Consider the following 23,037-nt stretch of genomic DNA (forward strand, 5'->3'; position numbering starts at 1 on the left):
CTAATTCTTCTTTAAATGATCGTTGGAGTCATCAACATTTAGAAGAGGAATTTGGTTCTCTTCGTCTTGTTCCTCTTTCTTGTTGCTTGCCAGATCAAGATCTTGAGATTGGATCTTTGGAACGGCTCCACCAGCAATGGACTGGCCAACAAAGTCGCCAGAAATAATTTGCACTGGAGATGAGGGCAAGAGACCTTTGTGGAGGATGGACGCGACCAAATGATCGATACCAACATCCAATACTCCTCTTACTCCATCCAATGCAACTCCAGCAATAGCCATCACCACTGGTACGACAATTGAGTTTCCCTTCTTGTGCTCCTCAATGATGTGATCAATATCCTTGACTACTCCAACTGGTTTGAACTTGCCATGCGAAGATGTCTGTATTAATGTCATCATACAATCGTAGGACGCTCCAACGACAATAGCAATACCAGCTGCGACTAAGTAGCCTACACCGCCACTAAACATTATGACTCCATTCATGACCAATGAGCGAGTGGACAAGAGAAAGGACTCTTCAGCGCGCTTATAATTTCCTTTGGCAAGGTGGTATAAGCCTATACCATGGCCAACAATTGGTATATTGTCACAGAGATGGCTGAGAGTGTCCAGAAACTCGAGTTGGATTCTCTTTGCCTCCTTATTATTGCCGGCAATTGAATGTATTAATGAGTTGACCTGGGACACCACTGGACAGTTCCTGCTAAACTCGATTTGAATCTTTCTGGCCATTTCCTTATCACCAATAATGGCATAAATCAATGATATGATTTGGGATGCTCCCGGAACAATGGTTAATTTCATTGTTATAATTATTATATTGATATATATTAATATTAATATTTATGTATACAAATAAGTATTGATATACTTTCTATTCCAGCGATCAAACAATTAGGGTATTTATAGACCACCATGATTGATACTTATAAGTTCAAGTTTTTAATAAAGTGATTGATAGGGTCTATTAACTCAATCTTTCAAGTTATTGTGGGTGATTACGACTCTACACATCGTTTCAATTATATAGAGTTGGTCAATCTCTAGATATATGTAGATGTTGTAGTTAATGATTGAGATTACCTCCACCGTATCAATATTAACTAAGGTCCAGCCTCAATCTAATTTTTAAGTATGAAGTTGATGATAAGAAACGAAATTTCCAGATCTGCAAGCCGAAGAGGTTTATCAGATGTCCCGTTGTGCCCCACTTACATTTATTACATACATTGTTATTGAGTACAGATACGAATAATATATATATAATGTTATCGACATCAAGTGTAGTCAGAAGTCTGTTTAGCACACGTGTCACACCAGTCTTTAGCAGAGGTGGAGCAGCATCAGCAACAACTTTGTTGTTAAACAGGAGCTCATACTCAACCACAACCACGACTGGAGCATCATCGGGTTCATTGGCCGATGAGTGTACACTCGAGCGTCTGTCTGGCAAGGATGCAGGTATCAGTGTGATCTCATTCAATCGTGCACCCGTCAAGAATGCCATTGGTGCCAACCTGCTCAAGTTGTTCAAGAGCCACTTGCAGACTCTGCGCTTCGATAACACTACCCGTGTCGTCCTTCTTCGCAGCACTGTCCCAGGCATCTTCTGTGCTGGTGCCGATCTCAAAGAGCGCGCTCAAATGTCACAACAACAAGCATCCGAGTTTGTCTATGACCTGCGATCATCTTTCACTGATCTCGAGGTATGTTTGATTGATTGGTTGATTGATCGAATGATTGAGTGATGATGATCGCTAACACAATTATACGTAGGTCATGCCAATGCCAACGATCGCTGTCATGGAGGGCGCAGCACTTGGAGGTGGAATGGAGATGGCCATCTCATGTGACTTTAGAGTTGCCAGCAAGTCATCAAGGATGGGTCTGCCAGAGACAGGTCTGGCCATCATCCCAGGGTAAGTCGTCGCCCCACCCTTCCCATGCTCACTCGCTCACTGACTCACTCAATCAATCACACGATCAAACAGTGCAGGTGGCACGCAAAGACTCCCAAGACTCATTGGACCAGCATTGGCTAAGGAGTTGATCTTCACTGGCGAGATATTGAACTCACAGCGCGCAAAGGAGATTGGATTGATTCAACATGAGACTGAGCCAAACGAGGCATATAACAAGGCATTGGAGTTGGCAAGATTGATCCTGCCAAAGGGACCCATCGCCATCAAGGTGGCCAAGATCGCAGTCGACAAGGGAATGAATGTAGACATTGCCACTGGCATGACCATCGAACAAGCATGTTACGCTCAAGTCATCCCAACCAAGGATAGAACTGAAGGACTCACAGCATTCAAGGAGAAGAGGTCTCCAGTTTACAAAGGAGAGTAACTTCATTCAATCAATAATGATCAATCAAACGATCTATTAAATGTCCATATTTGGAAGTTGTCATTAATGATTGTGGTGGAATCATTCCAATCAATTTTAATACCACATCGGGGGTTGGTTCGTATGGGTACGTCATCACCACGACATTTTTGATGAGTAGCACCGGACCACTTTGAGAGCCTCAAACAGGTCCACTTCGTTCATTCATTCACTCATTTATCATTCAATCAATCACTCAAACATAGTAATAATAACAAGATGAGATTGTTCTCAGTGTTGAATCAGAGATTATGGCAACCCTATCTAAGGGCCTTGGACTCATACCCCCTCGTCAGTACGTAGGCCTTCCCAATGATCACACGATCAACTTGCTCGCACTCACTCAATCATCACACTCATTCAATCACTCAAACAACAATCACACTCAATCACTGGAATCATTCCATTCATACTCACTAACTCACTCACTCAATCAAACAAACAGCTAAATCATTGTCGACAGCCGCATTGATGGGCACTGGAGATGTTATAGCACAGAGATTGGAATATCATTATAAGAGCCCAAGTGAAAGAATGAAGACGAAGGGTTTCGAGGTGGATGTGAGGAGAGCATTGACAATGACTGGAGTAGGTGCCTTCTTCTCAGGCCCCCTCCTGCACTTTTGGTACAAGCGTCTGGACATTTTGGTTCGTGGCGAGGGCGCACTAGTAGTAGTCAAGAAGCTGGCATTGGATCAACTCGCATTCGCACCTGTAGTGATCTCTGCTTTCATCGGTCTGATGGGCACACTCAATGGCAAGACACCCAGTCAATGTATACAGGCTATTCAGAATGATCTGTTCTTTGCACTCAAGGCCAATTGGACACTGTGGCCACTGGCCAACGCGATCAACTTTGCACTCATACCACCATCACTCCGAGTACTCTACGTATCCACAGTCAGTGTCTTTTGGAACATCTTCTTATCGAACCTTGGCAATAAAAAGCATGACGAGGGTTCAACTACATCCTCGTCTTCTTGATTGACCAAGTTGATTGATTAGTGTGCATGTGTGTGTGTCGCCTTGATGTAGAGATAGGACTCATACATGTTATGGTAGTACAAGACATTGGACAATGAAGTACCTGTCAATCGGGGTGTCTTGGTGGGACAAGCCAATCTTTGAATTGATGTGATCACCCACAAACCCCACTGATCACACACTGTTTTGATCAAGACCGTTTTGTTTGATTAAAAATACTTTTAAAGATGTGATCCCAACATTCAATCTGATTATTCGTATCGACAATTCATACTTATACATAAACATATAATATATATATACTCCACTCACTCAATCAATCAACTCAAATCAAATCAAATCAAACTCGCACCGACATAATCGATTGTGTCTGGTAACGCGACAAATATGACTACTACGACTACACCACCAACGCCAACAACCACTGACACTCCAACTATAACGACAAATACAATGAATAACCCTTCTGCAGACCCGATAATGACAACGACAACGACAACGACCAACTCAAACACAACAAGTGGACCATCCTCACCACAGCCATTCCTCAACACATTTGAGAACTCAATCGATCTGCTCGACTCACTGGACGACTCGCCACAGTTCAGGAAGCAACTACGCGACAATGAGCAAAGTGTCGAGGAACTAAGCCAGAGCATCAAGAAGCTGCTCAAGTCTGCGCGCCAGACCTGCGACCTGGGCAACGAGTACAACAACTCATTCCGCACATTCACCGACGACGTCCTGTCCTACAGACTGGATGCGCGCGTCAATGACGAGGTGCTCGAGAAGGGCATGATCAAGTTCGCCACCGCCCTCAAGGAGATTTGCAACTATCGCGAGATGCTGCACATTGAGATGGAGGCGCTGCTGCACAACCCTCTCAGCGAGTTTGCCGACAACGACTTGAAGCAGGTCAAGGAGCTGTACAAGAAGTACGACAAACACAGTCAGCTACATGACACGGCCGCACTCAAGCTCGGCCAGATCAAGAAGAAGCACTCCAATCGCCTCGAGGAGGTCGGTCAGGAGGTGACGGACATCTATCGCACACGCATAGCACACAGCGTGGACTTGGTGGAGAAGATGAATGAGCTTCAGGCACGTCGTCGCTTCGAGTTCCTCGAGATGTTCTGCGTGTACCTTCAAGCACAGTCCACCTTCTTCCACCAAGGCTACGAGTTGTTCCGCGACCTTGAGCCACAAATGCGCATCTTCTCCAGCTACCTCCAATTCACCAGGAAGCACTTTGATGAGACAAAGCATCAACAAGAGGTACTCAAGCAAGATATTGTCAATGTATGTCATCGTAGCGTTCATTCTATCGATCAAACAATCATGCATGCTGACACCTGGAACCATTCCACCCCACCACCTCCATCACGTGATCGATCAATCAATTCAGAGATCCAACCTCTCATCCTCCCCATCACAAACACATACACATCCTGCCAGCAAGCAGTTCTTGCAGGGTCGTGCATCAGATGTAGCTTGCAAGAAGGGTTACTTGTTCAAGAAGTCCAGCAGCAAGTTCAGCAGACGCTTCTTCTCATGCGATGATGGCAAGCTATCATATTACAAGAGTGGCAATGTATGATGATGGTCGATGATGACATTGGTGATAGTGATGAGGGACTGGTCTAACATACCTTACCCCACCTTAGGAGCATACACCGAGACATACATTCAAACTATTCTTGACAACAGTGCGCATTAGAGAGGACTTGGAGCATAGGAACTGCTTTGAGGTACTCTCACCTGACAACTCACTCATTCTACAGGCAGAGTCAAATGAGAGCATGATGGAATGGGTACAAGTGTTACAGAACTCGACGGCCAATCTCATCAACAACATCTCACCAACCTCAGACAGACCCAGACTACATAGCTCTGGTGGTGGACACAACAATAACCACCACAACAGTGGCAACAGTGGCAACAACAGCGTAAATGGTACATCATGTAATATAGTCAATAGTAACAATAACAGTAACAACAGTAACAGTAACAATAGCGGCAACAATAACAACAACGATCTCACTCAATCATCATCAACAGAGGATGAGGATACACCACCACTGGCCATTCTACGAAGTTTGGACGCGTCAAACAAGATGTGCTCGGACTGTGGCGCAAAGGATCCAGACTGGGCCTCAATCAACTTTGGCTCAATCGTCTGTATCGATTGCTCAGGCGTACATCGCAGTCTTGGAGTGCACATTACCAAAGTGCGATCACTTGTCCTCGACAAATGGGAGCCAGAACTATTTGATGTATGTAGTAGCATGGAGAAGTGTGTCGCGCTGGATGACGATAGAGTAGTGAGTAGTGAACTAACAAAGTGATGGAATGGATGTGTAGATGATGAAGCGTATAGGTAACAACAAGGTCAATCAGATATTCGAGTCGAATGTGGCAGCGGACAGAGTTAAACCGACAGCAACATGTTCATTCGAAGCGAGAGCAAAGTGGATCAGGGACAAGTACGACAAGAGGTTGTTCGTGACCTTTATCGAGAAGCCACTGGTCGAACTCAACTCAGTATGTAGTCTGGCGACCAGGTATCATTTGGAACTATTCCACTCATTCACTCAATCAATCAATCATTCAATCAATCTAAATAGATGTTATACAAAGCAGCTGGAGAGGGCGACACTGGACACTTGCTGGATTTGATGGCCAGCGGAGCAGACCCTAATCACTACGACCCGGAACATATGTACAGATCACCACTGCACAGTGCAGTGGCCAATAACCAGGCGCAGAACCTTTGTTTGTTGCTACAGAATGGCGCGCAGACAGGTATACAGGACATCAATGGCAACACGGCATTGCACGTGGCCGCCGACTGCGGCAGTACGAAATGTAGCATACTGTTACTGATGAAGAATACGGCGCTACTAAACATCACCAATAAGGATAAGAGGACTGCACTTGACCTGGCTGTGGACAAAGGGCAGGTGGGCTGTGTGGCCATCCTTCGACTGTCACAGCTACAGCGAGATGAGAACAGACAATTCGACGACTGCTTTGCCGATGTGCTTCGAGGATTCTCTGGCAATAAATGATGTTGAAGTAGTTTGTTCAAATGCATATCCATTTATTATTCCGTGTATTACTTATGGGTTTGGATTGGAAGTGGCTTGTCAGAGATGACACATGTGGCACACCAATCAAGATATTTAATACTGTCTAAGTCTTCGATCTTTGTCCATATGTCTTCATCGATGGAGTACCTATAGTTACCATCGCCTCCCTGAAGCACCAACAATGTGCCAGGCTGTGCTGTACATGTCACCAAATGACCAAATATGGTGTTTTCTTTATCGTCTTTTTCATCGTTATCTATACTAATCCACTAAATCATCATCCTCTTGATCATCATCCTCTTGATCATCATCCTCTTGATTATCATCCTCTTGATCAAAATCCTCATTGATGAGGGGACCATCATTCTTGGTTATTGGCATTGGTGCCAACTCTGTTGAATGCAGTTTGATGGACACATTGTCTATTGATAATGGCATGCTGATGAAGCGACCTCCAACAAACAGGATGTATATATTGTCCTCGTAGAGGGTGCATGACTCAACCTCGCCCTCCAACTCACACCAATGCACTTGCTCTCTTCGGTTGAGATCAAATGCATTGATTGAATTGGTAGAGGATTCTTTGTCAATGCAATACAACCAGTTGAAATGTTTGAACATGAACGTGACACATATTCCGTCATCGAGATCTCCAAGATGAGAGAGAGCCTGTTGTTGCTGCTCCTCAGATTTGCTAATGTTGAATGTGTACACTCGAGAGTGACTGTCACTTTTATCATCATCGTCTTGTGTTGTGTGGCCAATCAGATAGATGAGTTTTTCTCCATCAATCCAGGCTGCGGACATGTATTCGAATCCTCTTGGGTTGACAACTCCTTCTAGTTGGATGTCATGGCGCCAACTGCGATCGATAACCGAGAATACAGAGTATGTTTGTGGAATGGAATAATAGTCCCCTGTTCCAAAGACGAAAACATCACCATGAGCGTACACAGCTGATGAGCCTAGTGTGTATATGTAGCCTAATCCATCGATATCCTCCTGTGTCCACTTGTTGGTCAATGGTCAGAATAGAGCGTAGGAGTCATGGTCGACGCACATGACATGGTTCTCCTCGATCGAGGTCATGAGTACTTCTCAGAGTCTTCCAACAGTTGGAAACTGGACCTCAGTTGATCTTTGATGCCATTTAATCTGTTGGTGTCAAACTTTGCCTTCAGCCGTCGAATGAGTTGGTGTTGTAGAGTCATCTGGACCAATGTCAACAGTTCAATGTCGGTGATCTTAATAACAGAGTCTGGTGATGTTGGCAACGTTTGTTCAATGAACTGATCGAGTGATGAGCATGATGCAATCGCTTCAATCATCTCATTGTCCAATTCAACATCGTTATTGTTGTCCACAGTTTGTTTGAATGTATTGGTAATGGTCTTGATCTCATTTATGATGCCAAGCATTGTTGTTTGAGTCTGTTCCAACCTGTCATTAATTGTTGAGTTGAACTTATGTTCCTCAATGACAAGCATGTTATGCAGTTGTTTGAATTGCTCCGATACATCCATTGTCGATTGAGTCAATGTCTGATGTGTTGCAGCCAGTTGTTGAAGAGCACTCCATAACAACTTCAATCTCAATTTTGACGAGTCATTGTATTGACGCTTTTCAATCAATGATCTTATATGCTTGACACATTCAACATCATGTCTCTTGTGGCTTGAACTCATACACAGTTCACAAACCAGACAGTTACAGTCGATACATATAAACCTCTGATCATTGAGTGACTGACAACAGTGTTTCTGTGATTGTTGCCTCTTTTGTTGCTTCTTTTGTTTCCTCTTTTGTTGTTGTTGATGTTAAATTTGAAGCAAAAAGTCCAAAAGCAACTAGAATGGCTGGCCAGCCATTTTACTTTGGCGATTTCTTTGGCTCTCACTTTGGCAAGGCAAACAAACAAACAAACATTGTTTATTTAGTATGTCGCTAGATGTTAAGTATGGATTGGACGTGGCTTGTCAGAGATGACACAGGTAACAGTCCAACCAAACTCTGCTACAACCATGTCTTGGACTTGGATCTTTGACCATGTGTCATTCTCGATGGAGTACTTGTAGTTCATATCACCGCCTTTGAGTACCAACAATGTTCCAGGTTCCGATGTTGATGTTACCATGTTATTATATCTTTGTTGTTGTTGATCATTAAGATTGTCATCATCATCATCGTCGACGTCATCAACATCAACAACATCCTTCCTCTTTGTAATCGTTGTTATTGATGCCAACTCTGTCGATTGGTCCAACGTCGTCTTCTTCCTGGACAATGACATGCTGATGAGGCGACCTCCCACAAACAGGATGTACAGCTTGTCCTCGTGGAGTGTACATGCGTCGACATCATCCTCCAGATAGCACCAATGCACTGGCTCTTTGGTCTTAAGGTCGAACACACTGATTGAATGATGGTCCGAATCATTGTCCAAGCAATACAATGTGTCGAAATGTTTGAACAAGTAAGTCGTTATGCAGCCTTCTTCGAGATTGCCGACATGAATGAGATGATCCGGGTTGTCAATGTTGAGGCTGTACACTCTAGACTGTCGATAGCCACCAGGGGTCACGTGGCCAATCAAATAGATGAGCTTGTCTCCATCGAAGCATGCAGCCGACATGTATTCGAACCCATCTGGATCGACTACTCCATCGAGTGGTATGGCGTGGCGCCATTGCCCATCGACCACCGAGAATACAGAGTATGTAGGTGGCGGGTTGTCATCAACACTTGTTCCAAACACATAGATATTGCCACGAGCGTACACTGAAGATGAGCCACGTTGGTAGATGTTGTCAATTCCCTTGAGTCCGATTAATGTCCACTTGTTGGTCATTGGCGAGAACAGTGTGTAGGATGTGCTATTGATGAACATGACCTGATTCTCGAGTTCGTCAGTGTACTTGTCCGAGTCCTCCAACAGCTGAAAGCACAAGCTCAGTTGATCATTGATGTCATTCAATCTGTTGGTGTCAATCTGGACTGAGAGGGGTCGAACTAGTTGATGCTGTGACGTGTTCATCGTTTGAATTGTGCGCTGGACCAATGTCAGAAGTTCAATGTCTGTGATCCCAATCACAGGGTCAGATGATGAGGTTGTTGGGTATGTTTGTTCGATGAACTGATCGAGTGATGTGCATGATGTTATTGATTTAACCAATTCAATATCAATGTCTGTGTCTGTCTCCATCAGGTCATCGTTGTTGTCAGCGGCCACAGTCTGTTTGAATATATTGTTGATGTTCTTGATCTCATTGATGATATTGTGAATGTTTGTTGATGTTTGTTGTAATCTGTCATTGATTGTTGAGTTGATCTTGTGTTCTTCAATCACGAGCATGTCATGTAGTTGTTTGAAGTAATCACTGACACTCTTGCTAGTGTTGGTCAATGTCTGATGTGTTGAAGCCATTCGTTGTAGGGTACTCCACAACAACTTCAATCTTGATGTTGACGATTCATTATATTTATGTTGTTCAATCAATGATCTTAAATGCTTTACACTATCTGCATCATGTCTCCTATGACTTGAGCTCATACACAGTTCACAAACCAGACTATTACAGTCGATACATATGAATCTCTGTTCATTGAGGGTCTGGCAGCAGTACTGCGGCTGTTGTAGTTGCTGTTGCAGTTGTTGCTGTTGCTGTTGCAGATTTTCTATATCCATCTCTACTGGCATATCTTTGAAACATATTACTTGTATTTGTTTGTTGTGCGTGGTTTGAAACTTTTTTGTTTTGTTTCCGCTTCTCTTGCCCTCAACCTCCCCCAACTTCCGTGTTTCCATTTTTCAGTTTCCTGCTGCCACACTCTTACAAAGTTTGGAGACACTCTTCAACAACTCTTTGATTCAATATTAATTAATCAATCAAACAACCAATCAACAATATTTAAAGTTTATTATATTCAAATATTCATATTGTTATATTTTGTGATAAGATAAAGAGGTCTTTTTTTTCTCTGATCAAAAGTTATCGCTCAATCTTGTCCATTGTCCAGTTTCAATTTCATAATTCCAGTTCTCCCCTACACCAAGAAGAAGGTGTATCCCAACATCCTGGGAGTTTGGACTGTAGTGCAACTTATGGCAATGTTTGATGTTCTTCTTTTTAGGCGGGAATTGGAGAGTTTCGACATGTTTGGTCAGGAGGCACACACGGAGGAACGTGCTGTCAGTCAGAACATATATATGATTTCCATCGAAAGAGAGTCTTCTCCAAGGTTTAGCCCGTCGATGTGAGTTTCCCATTCCAACGTGTTGACGTTGAGTGCCAGAATTGTTGAGTGATGTATCTGGTGATAAAACCCACCAACGACATAAAGTTTTCCATCGTGAAAGAAGGCACCAGCCGTGTTACAAGGTGATGGTAGCGATCCAAATCGGCTGAACTCTTGTGTCATGATGTTGAAACGTTCGACAAGAGCAGAGGATTTTCCATTAACAATGCCACCCACCAAATAGATATGGTGATCTCCATCGAAGCAAGCTGAGGTTGAACGCCTTCCCTCTATTCCAACGATGGGTATATCGTTGTACCAACGTTGCTCCAGAGTTGAGAAGCGGGCATAGGTGTTCGGGCTCTCTTTGCCGCCAAAAACATAAACATTGTCTCCATCGTGCACCATTGCATTGGTGGCACATGTACGGCCCTTGAAGTCATATATCAAGATCGGTGTTGATGAGAGTGGATTGAACAAGGTGCAACTATCTTCAGTGAGGGAGAGGACTTGATAGCACGGGTGGGGATCAATAAATTTGAAGCAAGATTTGATGTTCGACTTGATGCTCTCCAACAATGGGTAACTCGTACTGACTTGGATATGACTGAGCTTGATGCTCATCGGCTTCTGTGACATTCGCTCACTCTCCTGAATGGCGTGCAGCAACTCAATGTCATTATAATCAACAACATTGATTGATTGGTAGATGATGAGACCGCCACTTGCGATGAACTGCTCCATTGACGCTGATTCATTGATTAAAGTCGTCACGCTGTTCATGTCAAGTGCATCATCATCATCATCATGGCCAACATTTGAAGGCTTGTCCAACAAGGTACCATTAGTCAACGATATGATGTGGGACATTTCCTCTTTGATTCCCTTTTACACTTGCTTGGCACATGGACACTCAAATATATGAGTTTGCCTCCGTCATATAAAGCTGCAGTCGGGTATATAAAATCACCATCTTCCTCAATTCCTTCGAGTGGGATGTTATGGCGCCATTGACGATCGGCCACAGAGAACACAGAGTATGTTGGTGGAAAGGTAGCACTCGCACGCGTGCCAAACACATAGACATTGCCACGTGCGTACACTGCCGAGGTGCGATGTTTGTATATCGCGCCAATCCCATACAGTCCGACTTTTGTCCACTTGTTGGTCAATGGTGAGAACAGAGTGTATGAGCCTTTATCACTGATGAGCATGACACTGTGATCGAGGTTATTGGTGTACTTCTCAGAGTCCTGGAATAGTTGGAAACTTGAACTCACTTGTTCCTTGATATCATTAATTAGGCGAGTGTCAACCCAACACTTTGCAGTCAATGGTTGAAATAGATGATGCCGTACATTCATGTGCTGAGCAGTGCTTTGAACCAATGTCAGCAGTTCAGTGTCGGTGATCATCGACCCATCTGATGATGTTGATTCTGAAGTTGGAAATGCTTGTTCGATGAACTGATCGAGTGATGAGCATGTTGTTATCATATCAATGTCTTAGCTCAAACCATCATCGTTGTTGTCCAAGGTACTTGATGTTGATTGTTTGAACAGGTTGTTGATGTTCTTGATCTCATTGATGATATTGTGAATGTTTGTTGCTGTTTGTTGCAATCTGTCATTGATTGGTGATGTGATCTTGTGCTCCTCAATCACCAGCATGTCATGCAGTTGTTTAAATTGCTCCGATACATTCTTGCTCGATTGAGTCATTGTCTGATGTGCTGAAGTCAGTTGTTGAAGATTACTCCATAACAACTTCAATCTTGATGTTGACGATTCATTATATCGGCGTTGTTCAATCAATGATCTCAAATGATTGACACTCTCAACATCATGTCTCTTATGAGTTGAACTCAAACATAGATCACAGACCAAACAATTACAATCGATACATATGAACTTATGATCATAATTTGGTGACCTACAACTACAATACTGCTGCCGATGCTGTTGTTGCTGAGGTTGATTATTTGATGTAGACATTTAATATATATCTGATTATGTATCTGTATCTTCTTTCAAAGTTCGTGAATGAATGAATGATTCGAAAGTGAAGGGGGACTATTTAGTTTGAATTGGATGCGGCTGGTCGTTGATGACACACATGACAGACCATCCAAATTCATCTATCTTACTGTCTTTGCCGTGCTTGATCTTCGTCCACTTGTTTCCTTTGATCGAGTACTTGTAGTCCATATCACCACCTTGAAGCACCAACAATGTTCCAGGCTCTGATGTTGATGGAACCATATTGTAATATCCCTTTCCTTTCTGTGCTTTCTCTGTTGTTGATGGTATTTGAGCCAACTCGACAATATGATCGATGGATATATTCCTCACGAGTGGCAAGCTACCTAGGCCACCATCTTCAAATAGAATGTACATATTGTCTTCGTATACTGTACAGGCGTTGGCTTTGTCCTTGACGCAACACCAGTCAACCTGCTCACCGGTGCTCAGGTCGAATACATTGATGGTATGATCTTTCGAATCGTTGTCCATGCAATACAAAGTATCGAAGTGTTTGAACATGTATGTCACTTTGTGACCTTCATCGATATAGCCAACTTGATTGAGACGTCGTTCCTTCTCTGGTGTGTCAATGTTGAAGCTGTACACTCTGGACTCCTCTTCTTCGTCATTTTGTCCAATCAGATATATGATCTTGTCTCCATCGTAGCATCCTGCAGTCAAGTATTTAAACTGATCATCTTCATCAACAACTCCTTCGAGAGAGATATCATGGCGCCATTGACCGTCGGCCACGGAGAACACAGAGTATGTTGGTGGCGGGTCATCGTTCTCACCCGTACCAAACACATAGACATTGCCACGAGCGTACACTGCTGATGAGCCATATTTGTAGATCATGTCAATTCCTTCCTGTTCGACAATTGTCCATTTGTTGGTCAATGGTGAGAACAGAGTATACGAGTTATCGTAGATGAACATGACATTGTGATCGAGGTCATGCGTGTGATTCTCAGAGTCCTCCAACAGTTGGAAGCATGATCTCACTTGATCCTTGATGCCATTCAATCTCTTGGTGTCAAACTTAGACATCAATGGTCGTACAAGTTGATACTGTCCATTCATGTGCTGAACAGTACTTTGAACCAATGTCAGCAGTTCAATATCGGTGATATCCTTCATTGAATCAGTTGACCCCTGTGACTTAGATGTAGATATTGATGGGAACGCTTGTTCGATGAACTGATCAAGTGATGAGCATGTTGTGATCATCTCAATGTTATTGTCCAAGTCCTCGTTATCCACGATACAAGATGTTGGTTTGAATATGCTGTTGATGCTCTTGATCTCATTGATGATATTGTGAATGTTTGTTGATGTTTGTTGCAATCTGTCATTGATTGTTGAGTTGATCTTATGCTCCTCAATCACCAGCATGTCATGCAGTTGTTTGAATTGCTCCGTTACATTCTTGCTCGATTGAGTCAATGTCTGATGTGTGGTTGCAAGTTGTTGAAGAGTGCTCCATAACAACTTCAATCTCGATGTTGACGAGTCATTGTATTGACCTTCCTCTATCAATGATCTTATATGCTTGACACTCTCAACATCATGTCTCTTGTGACCTTTGCTCATACATAGATCACAGACCAAACTATTACAATCGATACATATAAACTTATGCTCGATGTTAAGTGTACGACAACAATCCATCTGGTCTGTGTCCATTACTATTATCTTATTATCACAATGATTGAATGAATGTAAAACCGAATGAAGATGAGTTAGTGGATATTATCATTCTCTCACTAATTCACTCAACTCACACGATCGATCAGATCATATATATAATAATGGAGTTACCATTAAATGTCATCAGGAATGTACTGATGTACCTTTGGGATAATGATGTACCCTCAATTGACTGTGCATGCTTGAGCCTCACATGCAAGAGAATGTTCAAAGTCGTACACTCAACTCACATCAGACTACATCGACATCGTTTGAGATGGAGTATACTCGATAAGACACATGATGAATATGACAAAGATATACATACCAAGACAGTCGACACATCACAATCACTATCACTTGGCTACTCATACAATGAAGTGATCACAAGTGATACTCTTCCACCGAACTTGACATCGCTGACCTTTGGTCACTTTTTCAATCAGGTGATAGATGTTGGATGCCTCCCTCAATCAATTGAGACACTTCACTTTGGTGACAGCTTCAATCAACCTTTGAACAAACATGTACTGCCTCGCGCACTAAAGTCTCTGTACTTTGGCGTCGCCTTCAATAATGATGTTATGCATCTTCCAAATGGATTACATTCACTTGTGTTCAAGGATAGGTTCAAACGAATGATCGCGCCAGGTGACCTACCTGATTCAATCACATCATTGTCGTTCTCAGACTGTAATGCCGAACAAACTATCATCCCTGGCCTGATGCCCTCGTCACTCACCTTCCTCAGACTCGGGGCAAGCTTTGACCGTCCATTGACAGTTGGTGCCTTGCCATTCGGCCTCACATCACTGTCGTTTGGATACTGTTTCAATCAAGTACTGATACCTGGATCACTACCAGACAGCATCACAGACCTATTAATGGGCAATAGTTTCAACACAATCATTCAGCCAGGATGTCTTCCGCAATCACTCCTGACCCTTACGTTTGGTTATCAATTCGATCGCGAACTGGAGATTGGAGTACTACCTCAATCAATCACTCATATATCTTTTGGATGTTGTTATAATCGATACATTGGTCCAGGTGTAATCCCATCATTGGCGCTGAGGTCCTTGAAGATGGGACATGAATTCAATCGTGAGTTGACTCCAGGCACGCTCCCAACCACCTTGACCAAGTTGTCGCTCATCCAGTACGACACACAACTTGTGCCAGGCTCATTGCCATCATCACTTACATGTCTGGACCTGGGCAATTGTTTTGACAAGCCGTTCACACGAGGACTGCTGCCCGACTCCATCACCAAGCTCATCTTACCAAGTGCCTACAATCAATCATTTCTACCTGGTGCACTACCATCATCACTTCTCAAACTAAGGATTGGACGAGTGTTCAATCAAATGATCATGCCAGGTGCCTTGCCTCAGTCGCTCACATGTTTGATCTTTGGACGAAACTTCAACATGATGATGCCGCCCGGCGTGCTACCACCGTCACTCACCGACCTCAGACTTGGAGAACAGTACAACATGATACTGGGCAAGGATGTACTACCCAATGGATTGAAGAGTCTGACTGTGTTTGACAAGTTCTATCGTACATGTTCGGCGGGACCACTGGGCAGACTGCTAAAGGGCAAGCATGTACTACCAACATCACTTTGCAACATCACCTTGACAACACATACAACACCAGATGATACAATACCAGATATAACCAAGAGTTTCCTACCATTCATCCATCAATTTTTAAAGACAATATGCTGTTCACAACATCTACGAACCAACAATATCAATAACTTTAGGATTATCTACTCTTATGAGTATATAAAATCTGGTGCACTATACATTGAACTTAGAAGGATTGGACCTGTACCTGAACATGGACATGGAACATTCATCTGCAAGTTTGGATGTTACAAGATTCCCCAACAACGTCATTTCAGCAAATGGCGACCCCTGATCATTGTGTAAATCTAGCCTCTTGTTGGCCATAGAGGTCATGATTGTAATACCATTGCATCACTTCAAACTACTCCATCACTTGCTCCAGCCACTTCCTTCAAATATTGTCATATTGAAAGAATAAATGAAAGAATGCCGCTCAAATCAATCAATCAATCATTTAACCAATCAAACATTCTCCAAACACAACTGCTGGACTTTGTGGTCTTTAAAGGAGGAGAACTTTCTAATGCAATGCCCTGATCCCAGTGGAACATGGAAAACATTCATTGACATCATCCTCAAAGAGCGAACACCATCACAATTGGCATCGGGAGCGAAAAGCATTCGGGAACAGGTCAGTGAACGGCTGAATAATATATTCTGCTCCTAGAAGAACTAAACTATTTGGTCAAGTGGTATACTTCTTGGACACATTCATGCGCATCTTCAATGGACCCAATGGTCACCAACATCACAGATTGTTGTCAGAGCCATTCATTGTTGAGGATTCAAGATATAGAGGCCATGGATTAAATGATATAATTAGACCATGGTCTATTGTGGACATTGATGACCGAGCGAGTGAAGTGCACTCAATCAATATCAACAACAACAACAACACACGACCACAAATACCTCTGACAATAATCAGAAGTATAATTAGAATGCTCATACTGGATCATACGACCACAACGATATGAAAGGTGTCTCTGGCAACAGTGATCTCGACTTTCCATCGAGAGGTGGCGTCAATCATTTCAAACAACCCTTTACCAACACTATGTGTAGTTATGTCCTTCCTCATACCTCATATTTGTTCGCGATTCTGTCTGTTCAAGAACTTGCGCAAACATATCCATGCAAATGACATTGTTGATATAGACATAGACCACCTGCCACAATTTCTCGACCAGCTTGAATCATTGACATTGCCATACTCTGGCTATAGAGCCCTGGATCAATCGGAGCAATACCGATACATGAAGATATTTGGCTTGAATCAACTCAAACGAATATACTTCATTGAGTCTGCCATCCCTCGTAATCGCCAAATCAAATGCTCCGGTATTGATTACGTGGTTGTGGTCAATGGTGTACCAGAGAATGACGCGCCAAATGCTCTCCCACTGTGGCTCGATCACTATGTGAAACATTGTCCAAACTTGGAGAGCGTGTCCATCAATGCGCTCTATCCTGAAGGGCCATTTCCCAAGAATGTATCCAACAACATCATCCATCATCACCTTCAACTCTGGTACCCAAAATACATGAGGCTTCATCATGGACGACTTGCCAATGTTAGCCACATCACATCACTCTTTGTACCATTCAAATCAAAAAATCTCCAATATCTTCCATTGTTCATCAACATCAACATACTCCACATCACAGTCTATTCTCATTATCGGACCTCTCAAGATCAAGTGATGGATGTTCTTCAACAACTGTACAGATCTGCCGGCAAATTGACATCACTGATTGTTGTAGTGCCGGCAATCAAGGACACAATCCATTTGCTTCCAAATGTTCGCAATAGTATCCAATCGATAGAGATCAGATTGACTGATGATGAAGTTGCAATCACGTCCACTCTTGATGGCCTAACTCATCTTGACATTCTACGCAAACATTTGGATCGAGCTATCTTTGATCGACTCACTCGACTCTCCATTCAATATGTTCTTGAAGGTCATGTAATACCATTGCATCGAGACATCCTTCTCAAACACTTGATGCTGCCACTTCACTTCCTTCATTGTGTTGGACTGAATTCTACCGACAGCGACCTACTACATTACCTGTCCCTGTCACTCTCACTGGTGTGGCGTGATCCAACAACAACAACTACACATAGATAATCGGCATCGAAAATGACCGAGTCTCAACACACCAAAGTATCTCAATTTGTGTTTTTTTTCGTTTTTTTGTGTTTAAAGGAGTGTGTTTACAAAGCAGAGGGTGCGTCAGTTGAGCTGACCTCATTCACAAACATAAAAGGGTAGGTTGTCTTTCTATTTGCATCATCTTTGTGTGTGTGTGTGAGCTGATCTGTTGACAAGATTCATTCAAGTGAGACAGACAGTGACACTGAGACTAGACCCAATACATTCATTCAACTTGAACACTCACTTTGACTCATTCATACAGATACACACACACAAACATATTTATATATATATACACACATACAATCAATATTACTACCTTTATAGTATTAATAGTGGGATAGAGATAGTTATCAATCGCACACAAGTTAGCTATCTGAATCGACAAACCTGTATCAATCATTCGATATAGTATAGTATAGAATATAATAATAATAGAATAGAATGATAGACATCGATCAATACCTGGACTTTGGATTCCCGGTGGACCAGATCAAGTTCTTCATATGTATGATGGCTTCATACCCATTTGCTATGATCTTGAAACGTCTGCCCAATGCAAATATGAAGCATATACTGTCGATCGTGCTCGGTATCACTTATTGCAGCTTCTCACTTGGAGCCTACAGTTGGGTGCACTCGCTGATCAGCTCGACCGTCGTCTATATTTTGGTCAACGTGCTGCCAAGACGTGTGGCGCACATCTACGTCTTTGTGTTTGCCATGGGCTACATGTCCGCCAGCCATTGGTACCGCATGTACGTCGACTACATGGGCTGGACGATGGATTTTACCGCGCCACAGATGGTGCTCACACTCAAGCTGACGTCGTTCGCCTGGAACCTATATGATGGATCGCGTCCAGTTGCTGAGCTCTCGGCCGACGAGAAGAAGAGATCCATCAAGAAGATCCCAACCCTCCTAGAGTTCTATGGCTTTGTCTACTACTTCCCAACCTTCCTCGCCGGTCCAACCATCGAGATTGGTGACTACCTCCGTTACACATCCGGTGAGATGTTTAGTGAATTCGTAAGTACATCACCATTGATTGATTGATTGATCGATTGACAATGACTAACATTCTCCTGATTAGAAAACAATTCCAAGTTCTGGATTTGCTGCTTTGAAGACCTTTGTATTGGGTCTTCTCTGTTTCCCAATCCTTACTCTAGGCGGTACATACACTGTTGCATATCTCTTCACACCAGAGTTTGCCATGGAGCCATTGTACTTGAGAGTGTTCCGCATGTGGTTCCACATCGTACTCTCCAGATTCAAGTACTACTTTGGCTGGTACGTCTCAGAGGGAAGTGCCATCCTCTCTGGTATGAGCTACAATGGTCTCAAGGATGGAGTTCCAACGTAAGTAATCACATTGCCCAATCATGCCACCATGATCATCATGATCACTAACAACCAATACTAATCAATCAAACATATATATATATAGATGGGATCGCCTTACAAACGTCGTTCCACTCAAGGTTGAGTTGGCCTCGAACATTCGTGATGTATCCACTTATTGGAACATGGGCACTGCTGATTGGTTGAAGACATACGTGTATTTGAGATTGGCCCCAGCTGGAACCAAGCCATCGTTCAAGTCCACTATTGGCACCTACGCCGTCTCTGCCTTCTGGCACGGATTCTACCCAGGCTACTACATCTTCTTTGTGCTCTCTGCCTTCTTGACCGAGGTGGCCAAGGACATCCGTCGCAAGATCCGTCCATACTTTGTCAGCGGACCAAAGGACACACCAATCCAGCCATTCAAGCTTGGCTACGATATAATTGGATCGATGATCACCGCTTGGTTCCTCAACTTTTATGGCGCTTCCTTCCTTATCCTCAGCTTTGACAAGACTCTTGTGCTCTGGCGCTCGTTCAGCTTCATGCCACCAATCATTCTCGTTGGATCATTCTTCATTCTTAGATTCTTGGTGCCAACACCAAAGTCACAAAAGGTTGTTACCAAGTATGCTTGATTCTCAGCAGTATCATCATCTTTGCCCTCCCCCTCCTACTCTTCTTCATCACCTTCATCAACATCTCCAAACAAAGATGATTGATACGATCATTATATTAAAGTATACAATCCCAATCAATCCATGAGGCTGGCTCATCATCATTGGTGGACAAGCATGTTGGGCGTGTGTGTGTGTGAGTTCGTCGTGTTGGGTGACATTGTTGTCCTCACCCCCAGGGTTAATCGAAAGAGAGCGCATGTTGGGGGTTGGGTTGACGAGTCTGAACCCAGATTCATTCATTCATCTGAACCCAAAGACAAACAATCTCGAGACATGTGTCATTAACAATGCGAGCATGAACATGAATGAATAGAGAGATATACAGATACACATATGATAATGAATGATCATGATTATGATGATCAACTTATCATCAATGATAGTAATAGTAAAATGACATCGACAACATCAACTTCTTCAACAACTTCAACAACTTCAACAACTTCAACAACTTCAACAACTTCAACTTCATCATCAAGAATGAACGACATCGACGAGAATAATAATAATAAGATTGTTGTTGTAGACTTGATATCAATGCCATTGGAGATTTTGGATAGGATACTTCATTCACTCAATCAATCAACTTTATATACTTTATCATTGGTCAATGCACATTGGCACAAGATTATAATGTCAATGTGGCATACAATAGACTTGTCCAAGGCACACAGTCACTACACGCATCTCAGTGCCAAAGTAAAGCTCTCTCTTCAGACTCTAAAGAGGTCAGGTGCTGCAATACATTCACAAGAGAACGGCAATGGAAATGGCAATGGCAACGGCAACGGCAACGGCAACGGAAGTGTCAATGGTAATGGATCATCAGCTTCAAAGTGGATGGCAAACTTGGAGTCGATAGTGAACAACTTGGTGTCTAATTATGGCTTCCTCATACCGGGGCTGGGCTCGGATTCACCTCCAATCTTCCAGCGACATAATCATAACTTGCTAAAGTCAAAGGCCGCCCAACAACAAATAGCCAGTCAGTTTGAATTGCGAATCGATCGTTTCTTTGAGGACATGAGCACGCGTTACCAACGCGTCGAAGTACTAGACCTGAGTGGCTGCACCGACCTCAAGTTGGCATCTCTCTCACTACTCGTTCGCCAGTTCTCGTCCACGCTAACCAAGCTCGTCACGCGTCGTTGCAAGTCTGACACAATGACTGATTCAGGATTCGCCCAACAAGTCGTGGCGATGGCGCCTAAACTGCGTACACTGTGTGTTGGCGAGATGCCAATGATTGGCGACGAGACCATGGAAGCACTATGCTCCACAACACCGGATATTGAGTGTTTGGGCCTGGCCCGATGCCACAAGGTCACCGACCGTGGGATCCACGCACTGGCCGCCAGCCAGCTGTGCACTCGAATGCGTATACTGGGCCTTAACCATCTCGCACACCTGTCCGACGGCGCCATCCTTCAGCTGGGCATGGCCTGCAACAACTTGGTTATATTCAGCGCGAGCAACCTCAGAGAGTTGTCTGCCGACACGATGGCATCGATCTTCCTGGCATGTCCACGCCTGGGCTCAATCGACTTGGGCGGCTGCGAGAACACAGACGACACGGCACTCGAAGCCATCTCGATCAACTGTCACGAACTCTTCCAACTCAATGTCAGTCGATGCAAGCGACTCACATCACACTCAATCAATCTGGTGGTCAAGCAATGCAAGCAACTGCGTATACTGTTTGTATCGCGTACGGCAATTGACGATGATTGTCTGTTGAATGCCACGGAACACCTACAGCTCGAGGTACTATATGCCATGGGTTGTCCCAATCTCACTGATCGCACTGTGCAAGGACTGCTCAAGCTGGGCAACGAGCGATTGATTCGCATGAACATCAACTTGTTGTCATGTCCCAACGTCTCACAATCACTAGTGTCGATACTACAGCATCTGACCAAGCCGACGCCAGGCGAGGGCCGCGGCGCGTGCATTGGTGGATCTGATGCGAGTTGCACGAGCAGCTCGCTTCTAATGGACGACGAATAACGAATAATCAATAATCAAACGAACAAATGAATCAATGGATTTGGATGAATAAAACGACCGAGTTATCCACATCGATCGTTGCGAGCGAACCTTCTTCTACCTTTACTTTGATGATGTCAATGATTGCGATGATGAGGATGATGATGGATAGTTGAGTTGATACTTGGAGAATTGGTATGGAGGTGGCGGTGAGCCTCCAATCTCGCTGGCCTGTTGGTATTGTTGTTGCTTCTGCGCCACTGGGTAGGTGTATGTTTGGAAAGTGTTGTAGGATGGTGTATACGATGAGGATGATGCTGACGAAGTTGGAGTACATCCTTTGGCAGTGTAATGATTGTTGTTGTTGTTCGATTCCTGGACAGGTCTAATTGGCTGGACATTGGATGGCAATATACTTTGATAGATTGGAGGATCTTGCAAGACACATTCATAGTCCATTGATGGAATATAGATATCAAGTAGTCTCTTCAATTGGATCGACAAGAGAATTGAGTATACACCCAAGACCATCCAGATCAATGAACTTATCATGGCTATGATAAGGACATCCTTGTTGTGGAAGAACTGGCCATTATATTGTTCATCCTTTGCTAATGTTACCATGGCATACACAATACCAACGAAACAAAGTAGACATGATATCGATCCAGTCACTTGGTACTAAGAGTAGGATATGAGTTAGGAGTGAATGAATGGGCATGGCCCAACAACCAACTTAAAGTACTTACAGTGAGTAGAAGTAATCTCTTACGATTGAGTGTAGCCACAATACATATTAAGATGGATAC

At 43.4% G+C, this 23,037-nt stretch overlaps 11 protein-coding genes across 11 annotated transcripts; 6 read left to right on the forward strand and 5 right to left on the reverse strand.

Moving 5' to 3' along the window:
* Positions 1 to 738, reverse strand: SAMD00019534_051990 (hypothetical protein; the record flags this gene model as incomplete). The annotated part of the gene is made up of 1 exon (XM_012899670.1): positions 1 to 738. One exon carries the CDS (start codon positions 736 to 738, stop codon positions 1 to 3), a length of 738 nt encoding a protein of 245 aa, XP_012755124.1.
* Positions 739 to 1,271: 533 nt separating this feature from the next.
* SAMD00019534_052000 (hypothetical protein) lies at positions 1,272 to 2,355 on the forward strand (the record flags this gene model as incomplete). The annotated part of the gene is made up of 3 exons (XM_012899671.1): positions 1,272 to 1,712; positions 1,783 to 1,925; positions 1,998 to 2,355. 3 exons carry the CDS (start codon positions 1,272 to 1,274, stop codon positions 2,353 to 2,355), a joined length of 942 nt encoding a protein of 313 aa, XP_012755125.1.
* Positions 2,356 to 2,613: 258 nt separating this feature from the next.
* SAMD00019534_052010 (hypothetical protein) lies at positions 2,614 to 3,375 on the forward strand (the record flags this gene model as incomplete). Its single annotated transcript, XM_012899672.1, has 2 exons — positions 2,614 to 2,689; positions 2,840 to 3,375. Coding segments are annotated over 2 exons (612 nt in total), but the record flags the coding sequence as incomplete, so codon positions are not given.
* Positions 3,376 to 3,765: 390 nt separating this feature from the next.
* On the forward strand, positions 3,766 to 6,446 carry SAMD00019534_052020 (hypothetical protein; the record flags this gene model as incomplete). The annotated part of the gene is made up of 5 exons (XM_012899673.1): positions 3,766 to 4,677; positions 4,784 to 4,969; positions 5,043 to 5,651; positions 5,740 to 5,919; positions 6,003 to 6,446. The coding sequence occupies 5 exons, from the start codon at positions 3,766 to 3,768 to the stop codon at positions 6,444 to 6,446; spliced, it is 2,331 nt and encodes a 776-aa protein (XP_012755127.1).
* Positions 6,447 to 6,728: 282 nt separating this feature from the next.
* Positions 6,729 to 7,274, reverse strand: SAMD00019534_052030 (hypothetical protein; the record flags this gene model as incomplete). Its single annotated transcript, XM_012899674.1, has 1 exon — positions 6,729 to 7,274. One exon carries the CDS (start codon positions 7,272 to 7,274, stop codon positions 6,729 to 6,731), a length of 546 nt encoding a protein of 181 aa, XP_012755128.1.
* Positions 7,275 to 8,418: 1,144 nt separating this feature from the next.
* SAMD00019534_052040 (hypothetical protein) lies at positions 8,419 to 10,152 on the reverse strand (the record flags this gene model as incomplete). The annotated part of the gene is made up of 2 exons (XM_012899675.1): positions 8,419 to 9,873; positions 10,033 to 10,152. 2 exons carry the CDS (start codon positions 10,150 to 10,152, stop codon positions 8,419 to 8,421), a joined length of 1,575 nt encoding a protein of 524 aa, XP_012755129.1.
* Positions 10,153 to 12,641: 2,489 nt separating this feature from the next.
* SAMD00019534_052050 (hypothetical protein) lies at positions 12,642 to 14,320 on the reverse strand (the record flags this gene model as incomplete). The annotated part of the gene is made up of 2 exons (XM_012899676.1): positions 12,642 to 12,670; positions 12,850 to 14,320. 2 exons carry the CDS (start codon positions 14,318 to 14,320, stop codon positions 12,642 to 12,644), a joined length of 1,500 nt encoding a protein of 499 aa, XP_012755130.1.
* Positions 14,321 to 14,823: 503 nt separating this feature from the next.
* Positions 14,824 to 16,350, forward strand: SAMD00019534_052060 (hypothetical protein; the record flags this gene model as incomplete). Its single annotated transcript, XM_012899677.1, has 2 exons — positions 14,824 to 15,016; positions 15,107 to 16,350. Coding segments are annotated over 2 exons (1,437 nt in total), but the record flags the coding sequence as incomplete, so codon positions are not given.
* Positions 16,351 to 18,659: 2,309 nt separating this feature from the next.
* Positions 18,660 to 20,200, forward strand: SAMD00019534_052070 (hypothetical protein; the record flags this gene model as incomplete). The annotated part of the gene is made up of 3 exons (XM_012899678.1): positions 18,660 to 19,244; positions 19,309 to 19,577; positions 19,666 to 20,200. The coding sequence occupies 3 exons, from the start codon at positions 18,660 to 18,662 to the stop codon at positions 20,198 to 20,200; spliced, it is 1,389 nt and encodes a 462-aa protein (XP_012755132.1).
* A 675-nt stretch (positions 20,201 to 20,875) lies between these two features.
* Positions 20,876 to 22,249, forward strand: SAMD00019534_052080 (hypothetical protein; the record flags this gene model as incomplete). The annotated part of the gene is made up of 1 exon (XM_012899679.1): positions 20,876 to 22,249. The coding sequence occupies one exon, from the start codon at positions 20,876 to 20,878 to the stop codon at positions 22,247 to 22,249; it is 1,374 nt and encodes a 457-aa protein (XP_012755133.1).
* Positions 22,250 to 22,351: 102 nt separating this feature from the next.
* SAMD00019534_052090 (hypothetical protein) lies at positions 22,352 to 22,852 on the reverse strand (the record flags this gene model as incomplete). The annotated part of the gene is made up of 2 exons (XM_012899680.1): positions 22,352 to 22,566; positions 22,645 to 22,852. 2 exons carry the CDS (start codon positions 22,850 to 22,852, stop codon positions 22,352 to 22,354), a joined length of 423 nt encoding a protein of 140 aa, XP_012755134.1.
* Positions 22,853 to 23,037: the final 185 nt, after the last annotated feature.

This window comes from Acytostelium subglobosum (genome assembly GCF_000787575.1).
Source record: "Acytostelium subglobosum LB1 DNA, scaffold: scaffold9, whole genome shotgun sequence".
Taxonomy (NCBI): Eukaryota; Evosea; class Eumycetozoa; order Acytosteliales; family Acytosteliaceae; genus Acytostelium; species Acytostelium subglobosum.